The 13,703-nt window shown below is 37.9% G+C and overlaps 1 protein-coding gene across 2 annotated transcripts in view; it reads left to right on the top strand.

The window, feature by feature from the left end:
• Positions 1-13,703, top strand: part of Map3k7 (mitogen-activated protein kinase kinase kinase 7) — a 58,028-nt gene that overhangs the window by 11,586 nt on the left and 32,739 nt on the right. For both annotated transcript variants that reach the window (XM_051187478.1, XM_051187479.1), the window contains exons 2-9: positions 155-265; positions 2,591-2,656; positions 3,507-3,552; positions 5,025-5,163; positions 6,699-6,823; positions 9,542-9,670; positions 11,552-11,682; positions 12,853-12,934. In XM_051187478.1, the coding sequence (XP_051043435.1) occupies positions 155-265; positions 2,591-2,656; positions 3,507-3,552; positions 5,025-5,163; positions 6,699-6,823; positions 9,542-9,670; positions 11,552-11,682; positions 12,853-12,934 (829 nt within the window). The remainder of the gene's footprint in view (positions 1-154; positions 266-2,590; positions 2,657-3,506; positions 3,553-5,024; positions 5,164-6,698; positions 6,824-9,541; positions 9,671-11,551; positions 11,683-12,852; positions 12,935-13,703) is intronic.

Genomic DNA, 13,703 nt, shown 5'->3' on the forward strand with positions numbered 1-13,703 from the left:
TGCATTTTATCCTCAGTTTCATGGGGAAAAAAAATGCATTCTTAGGAAATTCAGATAATGGTGATTTCTAAACCTTTATTGAGACTTTACAACTGCCCGTTTCATACTGAACTGACCTGCTTCTGATTTTTGGGTTTTTTGTTTGTTAACTAAGGTTGTCGGAAGAGGAGCCTTTGGAGTAGTTTGCAAAGCTAAGTGGAGAGCAAAGGATGTCGCAATTAAACAGATAGAGAGTGAATCTGAGAGGAAAGCTTTCATTGTGGAGGTAAGCTGCGATGGCACAAATTTCCAGTACTTCTTCACCAGACACTGATCTTCAGGGATAAAAGACTTTCTCAGTTTTCATGTCCCTGTGTACATGAACCTCAGCAATTTGACTGAGCTGAAGGTAGTGCCATAGGAATATGTTTTTCATCCATGGACTCCAAATCTGTTTCAAGGTACTCTATTTTAATTTTGAAATGGTATTTTTCCCCATTACCTAAAATGAAGAATCTCTTAGAATCTTGTTTCTAATGAGAAGCTATTTGAGCCACTTAGAGATTAATAAAGACAAAGCTCTTTACTGAAAAAGCAGGGCCAGCTGTGGCTAACACTCGAAGAAGAGCGGGCCTCAAACTTCTTTACTAACTTATATAAACAGTAGGCTTTGTGCATTTCACATATGCTGTCATCCTTAAATCTCTTTTAAGACCCAGCTCCAGGTTATACCTTGAACAATTTAAACAAAGGCAAGAGTTTAAATAAAGACAGGAGACCACAAGCCTCGCCACTTATACGGATGGGAGCTTTACACAACACCAGAATTCTTTTAAGTACATCAGTGTTTTTCTTTCCAAATAGTTGTTATCTAGGGTCTTCTTGCCTCTCTGGCAGAATTAACATTTCCTCAAGAGAACTGAGGGTTTTGAGGCAGCCCAGAACTTAACATTGGTTATACCCTGTGCTGCCCCCTTGAGCCTGCCAGTTAAGAGGTGTTCTTTGGGGATGGGCCTACTAGGTGATGGATCTTGGTGAACAAACGTTTACATCCAGCATTGTAAATTGTGTTTATCTGTAACAGCTGATTAGCATACTATTTCTTTGGGGAATTTTGGAGGCAACAATCCCTTAGCTAAATTCTTTGTGTGATTCCTATCTCCTAAGCAAGTCTACTGGTAAACCCTTTATAACATCATTTTTATTACTTGAAGTGTCTTCTGCATAATGGGGGTTTTGTGAAGTAAATCATGTTGCTTCTCTTGTTTTCATTGCTTGTTTATGATTTGGCTCAGTCTGCTGAGTCAGTTACTACTAGTCTCTAGCTTGTCTACTTCCAAAATTGTATACTGTTGTATCATTTCAGATTCTCATCAGCCTTCTGAGTTTATGCCTTGTAAACAACAACAAAAAATTTTTTACTTACTTTGTAAGACTCAAAGGAAACAGGAATAAACACTTGAATAATGTTCTATGTGAAGTTCAGTGTTGAGTTTACCAAGATGGAATATATTTATATACAATAAATACATAATAGTTCCTGTTAGGACAATGATTCGTGAATATTGACTGTCAAGAAAACTGTGTAGGGGATATGGTAAAAAGGTTAAGAGACATTAGTGAGCTTCCATGAGCCAGTAGCATGTGACTGGAGAAAAGAAGGAGAGAGCAGGGTAAAGGCAGAAAAGAGGACAAGGGAGAAAGAGCAAGATGCTGTTTTGTGAGAAAGGTACATTGTAGAAATTTGAAATGTGGAACAGAGGAAATGACTAGAGCCTCATTGTAAGTATTGGCTCAAGGGAAAGTAAAACTAGAAGTTGGAGTGTCAGTCACTCTCCTACCCCTAAAGCTCACACACATACACACACACACACACACACACACACACACACACACACACACACACCTCATTTATACTAGGAATTGACTTGGGTTTTACTGTGGATTGAAACTAGAGCCTAAGGCGGGCTAGTCAAGTGTTGTTTAACTGAATGAGAACACCCCCTTTCTCCCAGCTCTCTGTAGTAACTCTAAGAGAGAAAGTGGGATTGGAGTGTGTATTTCATGTCAGATAAACTGATGTTCAAATCCTGACTGTAGAATCTTTAATAGCTGTTTTATTCTCTCTGGAACTTATCTTCAAAGTGTTATCATATTTAAAATGGAAGTAATAGTACCTATCTTTCAGAGACAAGAGATCCAGGAGCACTACAGAATAGGTAAATTGATCACCTCACCTATAGCTCTAATGAAAGTAACACAGCTTCTGGTGTGGGTAACTCAGTACCGTGTCTGGGATAATGCCCTGATTTTTTAGCAGCTAGCTTTTTCTATGTTTATCCTGACTTGTTCTTAATCTCCAATATAGCAAGTTGTGCATGGTTTAATGATTACTCTATCTTTATGTATTTGATTATTCTGTGTTTCCACTTGAACTGTAGGACAGGGATTCCAGGCAGGCACTGGGGATTTCCATTGTGCTTGCTACTTGGTAAACAGAAGTTACTGAATGATTTAAACAAATGTTCTATATGACAGTAAGATTTGAACAGTATGGTAAAATAAGTACTTCAAGCACTAGCACTTTTTAAGAATCCATAATCCATTACAGCTCCGGCAGTTATCCCGTGTGAACCACCCTAACATTGTGAAGTTGTATGGAGCCTGCTTAAATCCAGTAAGTGTCCCTCCTGTAGTTATCTGTAAGCCTATAGGAAGCAGTGTGGCTAGTTTTTGTTTTGTTTTGTTTTTTTCTATATGAAGCTGTTTTAATCGGCTCTATTTTAGCTTTAGTTCTGAAAATGTTGGTGGAGTTGTCTCAGGTGTCTGCTAGCCTTGGCCGCACCATTTTATACAACTTCTTCATTTTGAGTAAATAACAACAGTTCTCAAAACTAATTTCCAGAACTAACATAATTTGTTTTTCTAAATTCTTTCCTTCCCCACCTGTGGACCCCAGTAATTGCTAGCCAAGAAAGATCATCTGACATTCCTTACGTTACCACTCATCTTATTTCCTTAGCTAACCTAACAATGACCAGTGAGGGTCCATAAAAGGAAACTTCAATCATTCCCCTTCCTCTTTTCTGCCCTGAAACTACCCCACTCTGTAAGCAAGCAGTAAGCTCTTCTTTCTGTACTAGACCTCATGTGAATAAAGACCTGTGTTGTCATGTTGTAGTACATACCTCTATATTTCTATCCTCCTCACCAACCTACATTACCAGTAACTCACCATGTTATAAGACTTGATGTCCTAGAACATGTCTTTCTTAGCACTGGGAAAGGTTCTTGTGATTCTATTTTTGTCCCCAAAGTCTTGTGATCCATTTTAATATATATCTCTACTCTTAGCAGGCACCTAGAGGGCAAGTTCTTAGATCACATATTCCTGTTCCTTCTATTAGTGTCGTTCACTCAGTAATGGCCAAAGGAATAATTTTCAAGGCAGTTAGACAGTTCAACTAAGTATCTTCAGGGAGGGCCCAACAGTGTCACTCCAGTTGATTCTGTCATGTTTCCTTTAGGTATGCCTTGTGATGGAATATGCTGAAGGAGGCTCTTTGTACAATGGTGAGTATCAGCTAAACCTGCTTTTAGCTAGTAGGTTGAAGCAATTGGAAAGTTTTTAATAAAAACCAAATTGTAACTGGAGGTTTCTCTCCTGCCCACCAGTTCCTGAATAACCACTCTGAGACTTAATATTAATTATAACCCAGGAATGTTGCTCCTTGGGCAGCTGCTGGCATCTCTCTTCTAACTCTGCCTTTTTTTCCCCCTGTATTTAGTTTGGCTTTCCTGCCTAGCTATATTAGCCAAAGTATCTTTATTCATCAACCAACAAAAGCAACACATATTTGCAGCATAAAGAGGGATATCTCATATCACCAAGTTACCTGTTGTTTTTCACAATTTATCATCAGAGTTCACAGAGTTCATTTTGTTGTTTGGTCTTGTCTTTTTCAATGCTGAGGACTTAGGGCAAGAAAGATGCTGTGACATTTACATACATTTTTCAAGTTAGCAATATTTTTATTTAATGTTCAAAGCCTGAAGTAACAGTTGATTTTAAAATATTTTCTTCCTATCATTTCACCATGCTTTGTTGTGCATGCTTTTAAAACAGGAAATGGTGAAAACTCACTTCACTGAAAGTTTTAAGTTGTTACTTTCTTAGCTACTTTCCTATTACTGTAACCATGATCAAGGCAATTAAAGAAAGTGTTTAACTGGGCTTTGATTTCAAAGGGTGTGACATTGTGGCAGCAAGCACTTACACCTTCTGAAAGCAAGAGGCAGAGTGCACATTGGGCATGGCTGAATCTTGAAGTCTCAAAGCCTGCCTCTGTTGCTATGCCTCCTCCTCCTAATCCTTCCCAAACAATTCCATCGTATGAAGGCCAAATTGTTACACATCTGAGTCTGTACTGGCCCTTCTCATTCAAACCACCACAGTTCCCTTGAAAGAAAACTTTTGTGCTGGTACCACCCTTGTGGAACAAAGCTCTCACCCTAAAAATAACTAAGCTCATGTTATGTGTGAGTTGTCCCTGTAAATAACAGCATTTACTTTCAGGTTACCATGATTTTATACAGACATCTAGTTATATTCACATCTAGTTATATTCATTGACTTGTGTTCTTCAATGTTAATTTGTGTATAATACTCTAATTTTATTTGAGAAAAGTACTAATTTTTAGCTATAATACACAGTACAGGTGTAAAAATCTAATATGGCCATTTTGTTTCACTACTATTTCTCCATTCCACCATCATGAATAGGACTGCTTATAATTTATGCGATTGTGTGAAAGATACTCAATTTTTAAAAGTATGGTAGTGTTTATTAATTTTATGAATTACTATATGGGAGTTATCTACTAAAATTTGTTAAACATGTTTTAATCTAGAAAAGGTTTAAAACCAGGACTAGTTTATTTGTAAAAGAATACACACTTGTGTGTTCTGATGGTGCTGACATTTATATTGTTTCATGTTATATTCAATAAAGTTCTTTTTAGTTTGTTGTGCCTTTCTTTTGCAGTGTTGCATGGTGCTGAACCATTGCCTTACTACACTGCTGCCCATGCCATGAGTTGGTGTTTACAGTGTTCCCAGGGAGTGGCTTATCTGCACAGCATGCAGCCCAAAGCTCTAATTCACAGGGACCTCAAGCCCCCAAAGTAAGTTGTAATGGGGTGGCACGGGCTTCTCTCCTCTTGCCACCCCTATTCATCCCTACTTCAAGATAACTGTCACTCTTGACTTTCTCTTCCCTTTCTTGTAACATGATTGTTTTTTACTTGATGTTTATCATTTAGCTATTTATATCTAAACATATTTTTAAAAGTTGTCTATGAGGGATGTTTTTATTAACTCTAACTTTACATTATAATAATTAGAATTTGTCAAGTCCCTATATGTCCCATTTTATACTTGTAGTGTATAAAATTGCTCCTGCATAGCTTTCTGGGAGCAGAGACAAATCTGACTTACTATTCCTGCTGCATCCACAGCAAGAACAGGGTCTGCACATGGTCGACACTGTGCCAGTGGTGTTCTTGTTTTTAGAGAGAGCAAAGCATTTCTCAGTCTCCATAGAGATGCAGTCAGCCCAGATTACTCTAGACTGAGTGAGAACCCTGGCACATAAAGAACCTTTAAAAAGGTTGAACAAGAATATAATCAAGAACAATGAGACAGAAATTTTGTTGTTGAATTGCATACATAGGAAAGTTGAAATATGTCAAAAGTGTTTGGTAGTCTGTCATTGTGAATCGTGGCTTATCTGCTTATTGTTATCGCATTGAATTAAAAGAGAAAATTTCCTAAATCTCTTAAGTAGAGTTTAAGTGGAACATTACGTGCAAGAAATTAATGAGATGTATAGTTACAAGGAGTTTTCATTAACTGTTGAATAGTACTACAGTGTGATTGTGCACATTTTATGACCTCATCTCTATCTCTGTCTCTTATCAAAAGTAAAGTTTCTAAGTAAAAGGATAGTGATTGGTGGTTGTATTTGAGTCATAACACCTAGACACCTGAAGTTCTGAAACATTCCTAGCATTTATTAGGCTGTTATAACTATACGAGATTCACATTCCTCTTCCCCCACACAACTGTAAATCCAAAAATGGTATTGATATTAAACATTGAATAGCACATAAAATAAGAACCATTGGTCTACAGGTATAGCTCAGGGATAGATCATTTGTCTGGCATATACAAGACCCATGGTTCAATTTCCTATACTGCAAAAGCAGATGAACCAATACTGTTGGTTTCCTTCTGTATTGACCTATTTTACTTTATCTTCAGTTAGATTGTTTTATTGTATGTTGCTATTCTTTCAGAAATAAATGTTTGTGATTAGGCCCCCGCTTCAGGACACTATAGTGCTGCAATGTAGAAAGCTTTTAGATCTGTGTCTAGCTCAGCTGAAGGACGTTTGGCCAGGAAATGTCTTGGACCTAAAAATGGGAGACATCAAAATTTGAATATGATGTTCTCCCCGAGTCCTCTAGGTTATGGCCATTTAATTTTGCTGATATTCCTCCAATTTGTTAGACCATTACAGTGACCAGGTAACATTTTATAGAAGTGTAATGACAGCATTCATTTATCTTAGCCTTTTCCAGTACCAATACTAGAATTATCTCTTCTTTTACTATAAAATCAAATGCTGACGTTGTGACTTTTGAATTTTTTATAATAGCTTGCTGCTGGTTGCAGGAGGGACAGTTCTAAAAATCTGCGATTTTGGTACAGCTTGTGACATCCAGACACACATGACCAATAATAAAGGGAGTGCTGCTTGGATGGCACCTGAAGTTTTTGAAGGTACAATCACAAAAGCATGATAAGATTGGTAATCTGCCTTAATTATATAAATCCAGGATGCATTTCTAGCACTATATAGAGTGTACTTCTTAATAGTACATAAAAGGTTTTTAAGTGAATGTAGCCTAAGTCCCCAAATTTTATGGCAGAATTGAAGTTGGCATTCTCTGTGCAGATTCACACATACACAGCTGATCCTCATTGTTCACGGGTTGCATAATTGGGAAGCTGTCTACATGCTAAACTTTAGTTGAGATGCTTTTACAACTGTTCCAGAAATAAGGTGCTCATGTACAACAGTGCACATTTTGAGTCATACCCAGCACTTTCCAAAGTTATTTCCCTGATAACATAATAAGGGACCCTTTTGCAATTTATTCAGACCCATGCTTTCTATTTTTTTGGTTGGTGGTCATGGTGATTTTACTATTTACACTATCCCCAGAAGCAGTGCTGCCTAAGTACAAGAAGATTTGAATGTGTGAGATACATGCAAATACATGTCAGAGGGTGTCCTCAGATGTACTCTAGCGTGCTTTGAGTTTGACACTAATTAACTACTGAAGTGTTAGGTGAAGAGTCTTGTAAGACAAGCTTATATATCGATTAATTGACAAAGTTGTTGTGAACAAAGACTCCTAAAACCTAGTCCTATATTTCCCCTAAGAGCAATGGTTCAGTGATTATAGAAACTTGTTAATAGACTGTATATGCCCAAATTATGGAGAATCAACTGGGCCTTTCACTGATTTTCTATCTCAAAAATTAAGAGTAATAAGGTTTAATTGGGCATGCCTTAAAAAGACTTCAAATCACTGGGTGTAGATATGGTGCTGAGACCTACTGATAAAGGGTAAGCTAACATTTGCTTTTTTCACAATTCCGTAGCTCACTCAGAAGCTATAAGATTAGTCTAAATATGTAAGTGTCTGTATGAAAACATCCAGTTCTCTTTTGAATGGGGGACATTGAGCTAAATAAATGAGCATTATGAGGGTCTCCATTTGTACGAATGCCATAATATTCAAAATGCATTTAAGAATCAGATGCTGCCTAGGGGCTTTGCTTTTTGTTTTGTTTTTCAAGATAGGGTTTCTCTGTGTAGCCCTGACTGTGACTGTCTGGCTATGTCTTCTGTAGACCAGGCTGGCCTCGAACTCACAGAGATCTGCCTGCCTCTGTGTCCTAAGTACTAGGCCACCACTGCCAGGTGGGGCTTTGCTTTTTTACTTTTTCTTTTCTTTTTTGATTTTTTTGATGGTGAATTTAAAATTTTTTTGTTGCTGTGTTGTCAGCCACCCCCAGAGAAAGGGAAATGCTAAGTAGCTTGTCACTTGACTAGCATTGCTGTTCCCTGAAGGCTAATTTCAAACTGTCGGTCTAGAGGCAGGCAGATATCTTTGAGTTTGAGGCCAGCCTGATCTACATAGTGAGTTACAGGACATCCAGGGCTATGCAGAGAGAGCCTGTCTCAAAAAACCAACAGTATTGGACTAAAGATGTTTAATTACATAAAGTTAATAATGTCTTTTCTTTCATCTGGATAATGCAGGTGCCATTTCTAATAATTCAGACATTTAATGTCACTTTCTGTGCATACAGTGGTACAGTATTGTAGTAAATAAAGCAAGGGGGTAATCATCATTTTTATGTTGAGGGCAACAAAGCCCAGACTGTTAGGTTATGTAAATTTTTGAACCATATCATCAGGCAGCAGCTATAGCCTAAATTAGATTATTATTTGTTCGCAGTTCTATATTACTGTGTGCTTCTTTGTATGCAGATCTGTCATTATAATAATTATGTGGATCTTTTGCTCATGGTGATAGTTTGGGGTATATATATTATGTTGGTGTATCCTCCATCATAGTAGTACAATTTTGTTCATAATCTGCTTAGTTTTCATTTGTCACTCATAATTTGAACCACGTAAGTTTTCTTCATGATTTTTAAATTAAGAATTTTAACTATATTTAGGAAGAAGCCACTAAATTAAAGCAGTGCATTACTGTGAGCAGCAAAGGATGCTGTCTGTCACAGGGCAGGAAAAGTATTAAGGTTAACAAGTTACAGGAGCTGGGAATATAGTTCAGTTGTAGAACATATGCTTTCTATGAAAGGGGCCCTGGCCTCCATCTCCAAGCACTCTTAAAAGAAGTTGAAGGACCGGAGCAGTGGCTCAGAGGCACAGAACCCTTGCTGCTCTTACAGAGGACCCAGTTTCAATCCCCAGCACCCACAGAAGGCTTACAAAAGTCTGTGACTTCAGATGCAGGGTGCCCGATGACTTTCCCAGGCATTGCTACACATGGTACACAGACATACATACAGGCAAAAGATCATCATTCATACACATAAAATAAAAACAAATAACTCATTTTCAAAATGAGGAATTGAAAGCTTACAGAAAGAAATATAAAGGTGTTTCAAACTATGCCTATAAAAAAGATGTTTGCACACAGAAGAAGGGAGACCAATGTATTTTGTTGAAAAAGTAGAAAATTACTGGCTTTCTCATTTAGATCTTTTGTGTATTGTTTATATTTAATTCATTAAATTGTATTTTGAAAATATTTAAGAAAGTAATTGCTTAACTCTTCCTGTAACAATCTCTTAATCCAAATACCTATTCCTTTAAAATTTTTGAAACTGGTTGTTTCTGTGATTCCTGTGGAACAGGTCTCAAGATGACGTTGCCTTTTTTTTTTTTTTTTTTAGGTAGTAATTACAGTGAAAAGTGTGATGTCTTCAGCTGGGGTATTATCCTTTGGGAAGTGATAACACGCCGGAAACCCTTTGATGAGATCGGTGGCCCAGCTTTCCGAATCATGTGGGCTGTTCATAATGGTTTGTCAAAAGACATTTTTCTTTAATATGTTTGGTATATTTCATACTTGGAAAACTGTTGCCATCCTCTTCCCCAGACACAGTTTATATCTGACACAGAAATGTAGACTTGTTACCAGACCATCTTCCTTTAGCACTCCATACCTTTGTCTCTGGTTCTAGTGGGGAGACTTTAGACTCCTCATAGGGCTGAGGCTGCCAACTAGGGAAGGACCATCAGTACTTAGCCAACACCTTTATCTCTCTCAGGACTAGAGAAGCACTTCGGCAAAGTAGACAAGTGAAATCTCTCATATTGTTAAGATAGTTGGGACACTAGGCCCCCTTCTGGAAAAACAAGTCTCTCAAGGAGGGAGAGCAAAACTGATGGTAAGAGTTGTTACTTAAGCTCAAAAGGGCACAACATTCAGTGTTTCACACTCGTTCTAATTGTATATTCTCAACTGTGCTTATAGTACTAACATCACAAGTAGTAAGTGATGGAGCTGGGACCCACATGCAGGTCCTTCGGGTTCAAAGATGACTTAATGGGCACAGTGTTATGTCTCTCCAACCTCCATAAATGTGTTTGGATAGCTTCCTCACTAGTACGTCCTTCACAGTTTCTTTGATAAAGAAACTCTTTATCAGAACTACATCATCACTGTTACTTCAAGTGCCTCTAATCATTCCAGTGAACTTGTTGATTGATTAACCTACAAAAATCTTACTGTATCTGAAGCCACTCTTGAGTGTGGGAAGCTTCCAATGCCATTGCAGGCTTAATAAATTATAAAAAGTTGTCACTTTCTGTCCTGTAAAATGGTTAACTCCAACCAGTGAGGAAAGTTGGTAAGTATAACATTGTAGGCGAAGGAAGTCAGTGAAGGCAACAGTGTGGTTGAGGATGTCAGTGTGACACCATGAAGGAAGTCAGTGAATCTAATACTGGTTGACTGAAGTTAAGTATGACACCATAGTTGAGGGAAGTCAGTGAGTGTGACAATATAGTTGAGGGAAGTCAGTGAGTGTGACACTATAGTTGAGGGAAGTCAGTGAGTGTGACACTATAGTTGAGGGAAGTCAGTGAGTGTGACACTATAGTTGAGGGAAGTCAGTGAGTGTGACACTATAGTTGAGGGAAGTCAGTGAGTGTGACACTATAGTTGAAGGAAGTCAGTGAGTGTGACACTATAGTTGAGGGAAGTCAGTGGGTGTGACCCCACAGCTGAGGGAAGTCAGTGGGTGTGACCCCACAGCTGAGGGAAGTCAGTGGGTGTGACCCCACAGCTGAGGGAAGTCAGTGGGTGTGACCCCACAGCTGAGGGAAGTCAGTGGGTGTGACCCCACAGCTGAGGGAAGTCAGTGGGTGTGACCCCACAGCTGAGGGAAGTCAGTGGGTGTGACCCCACAGCTGAGGGAAGTCAGTGAGTGTGACACTGTAGAAGATTTTTTTCAAACGCATTTAAAATTTTGTAATCCGAAAATTCATCTCCCTTCAAATCAGCTACTTATTTTTCCTAATGAATGCATTTGGCCTTTGCTGTTTGAAAGACTGTATATGACTAAAGATTTGGTTTGGGTTTTGAGACAGAGTCCACTCACTATGCAGCCATGGCTGAACTAGAACTTGTGTGTTCTGCCAGCCTCTGCCTCACAAGGCTGACTAAAGGTGTACACCTAGCCCAAGCAAAACAGTCTCACTGTTCTTATCACCATGTGTTACAAATTCTAGTGTAACTTTTGGCATTGTTTGCCCTTTGTGAAAATATATATAGAAACAATACATGGTAAACTAAAAGAGAAAAAAATGCTAATTCAGATATTGTTGAAAATAAACTAAAAATCTTGCAGTGCTCTTTGGATAGATAATTCTTTTATTCCTCTAATTTTCAATTATAGGTACTCGACCACCACTGATCAAAAATTTACCTAAGCCCATTGAGAGTCTGATGACCCGCTGTTGGTCTAAAGACCCTTCTCAGCGCCCTTCAATGGAAGAAATTGTGAAAATAATGACTCACTTGATGCGGGTATAACCCTTCTTTTGAGGGGCTTTGGGTTTGGGGGACTTTGCTATATACTGAGTTTTAATGGGCTTTTATAATGAAGGAATGGGAACTATTTCCTACATCATACTTTCCTGTGGTTTTAAAGTTAGAATAGACATTATTTATTACTCATGTTATCAGAAAAGAAAACATTATTTTAGAAAAATGTCTGTCTCTGTAATGACAAGATGGTTAGACAGGTTTCTGGGATCGCTGTCCTCCCTAATGTTTATAGAAATATTTTGTTCCTGGGTACCAGAGTGTGTGAGAGATGCTGGTATAAGGATCCATCTGAGGCTTGTCAATGCCTACATGAATATGATTAATAACATGCTTAATTAAGCTAAGTTCATCAGATTTTCATCAAAATACAGTCATTTCTGTAGTATACTGGGGATGTATTTTAAAAGATGTATTTGAATAATTTTAATGTTTCCTATTTTGGTTTTTGACTGAATGTTTCCAGATGGCAATAAAAACTAAACTGTTTTTCTAGACCTGATGGAATCTTTTAATTTAGAAGAACCCTTTTAAAAAGATAATCAAATTCCCTACTCTACAAATCTTAACACTTTAGGGTTACTTCAAATATTTTAGGATGTTTTTTCCTTTTATTGAAAATAGATTTTTTTTTTTTTTTTAGCAAAAGCCATATGTGGTAGCTTTAACTTAATTGTACACTTAAACTTTACCTTGTGTAAGTCAAATTAGACTTATGTTTTGTCTAATTTGAAAGGAAAAAAATCTTGCCCTAAATTTTACTTATATTGTTCAGTAAATAATTTCAGTATTATGTCCTCAGTTCATAAGAGGACTTCCATAAGGTGTGTTTTTAATGTTTAAAATACTGGTTTAAAGGTGATTCAGAAGTTCACCGCCAGTGAACTCCTGCTATTCCAAGTCCAGTACATGGCACTGTCTGCAGCTAGCTTTTTGAAAGCGCTAGCTTTTTGAAAGGAGCGCTATCACCATTTTTGTCTGACCAGAAACAAAAGTCATTCCACCTTCAGTACACACCTGCAGGAAAACAGGGCTGTGTCCACTCCTGTGCACCTTAAACTAAAGCAATGATAGAGATGTGCTCTTGAATTCATGTAACAGTGTTTACCCTGTACTAAAGGCATTTTAAATTGTGACTTGCTTTTACTACAGTACTTTCCAGGAGCAGATGAGCCATTGCAGTATCCTTGTCAGTACTCTGATGAAGGGCAGAGCAACTCAGCCACCAGCACAGGTAAAAAGATGGCATCAAAACAACATCGTGATTTCCCCTCTATCTCATGGAGTTTGTCATGAAAACAGGAGAATGTCCGAGTTTGCATTTTAATCTCTCATTTCTCTGGATTCACTGCAGTTTGAGTTGCTAGGTGCCTCTCTCTTGAAGGTCCTGAGGTTTGAGACCTGCTTCCATGTCTAGAGCTACTGCTTAGTTAGGAATATGCTTAGATGGAATATGACATTGCTCTGAATGCTAGTCTTACATTGGTCTTAATTTCATCTTTTTGAGATAAAGTCTCACTTTGAATCCAGGCCAGCCCAGAACTCACTGTATGATTCAGGCTAACTTCAAATTCATGGTCCTGTCTCAAAAACCTTAGTTCTCAGACTAGATAGATGCCTCCACATCAGCAGGTTCTCAGTGGATGCCACTGGGTCAGACAGGACTGCAGGTTATTTTCAACATTGGTTTCTTCACCAACTCTGTTCTGGGTTTTGTTGTTTTTCTAAAGAGACTTACACAAGAAACTGCTTTAATTAGAAGTTTGGCTTTCTGAAATATAAAGTAGAATTACTATGTGGTAATTGAGGCTATCAAAAATAGTAGAACTAGTACTCTAACTTAGAGAAATTGCTCTTTACAAAATATGTCATTTTGTTATTTATTTAATTTCATCTAGAAAAACACGTACATGTCAATATGTGAGTGCCCTGAACTTAAAATTTTCACTTTTTGCCAACAGATATGTTCATTAGTCTCTTTCCTCCACTTTGAGATGGCTTAT

This window comes from Phodopus roborovskii, unplaced genomic scaffold (genome assembly GCF_943737965.1).
Source record: "Phodopus roborovskii unplaced genomic scaffold, PHOROB, whole genome shotgun sequence".
In the NCBI taxonomy this organism is placed as follows: domain Eukaryota; kingdom Metazoa; phylum Chordata; class Mammalia; order Rodentia; family Cricetidae; genus Phodopus; species Phodopus roborovskii.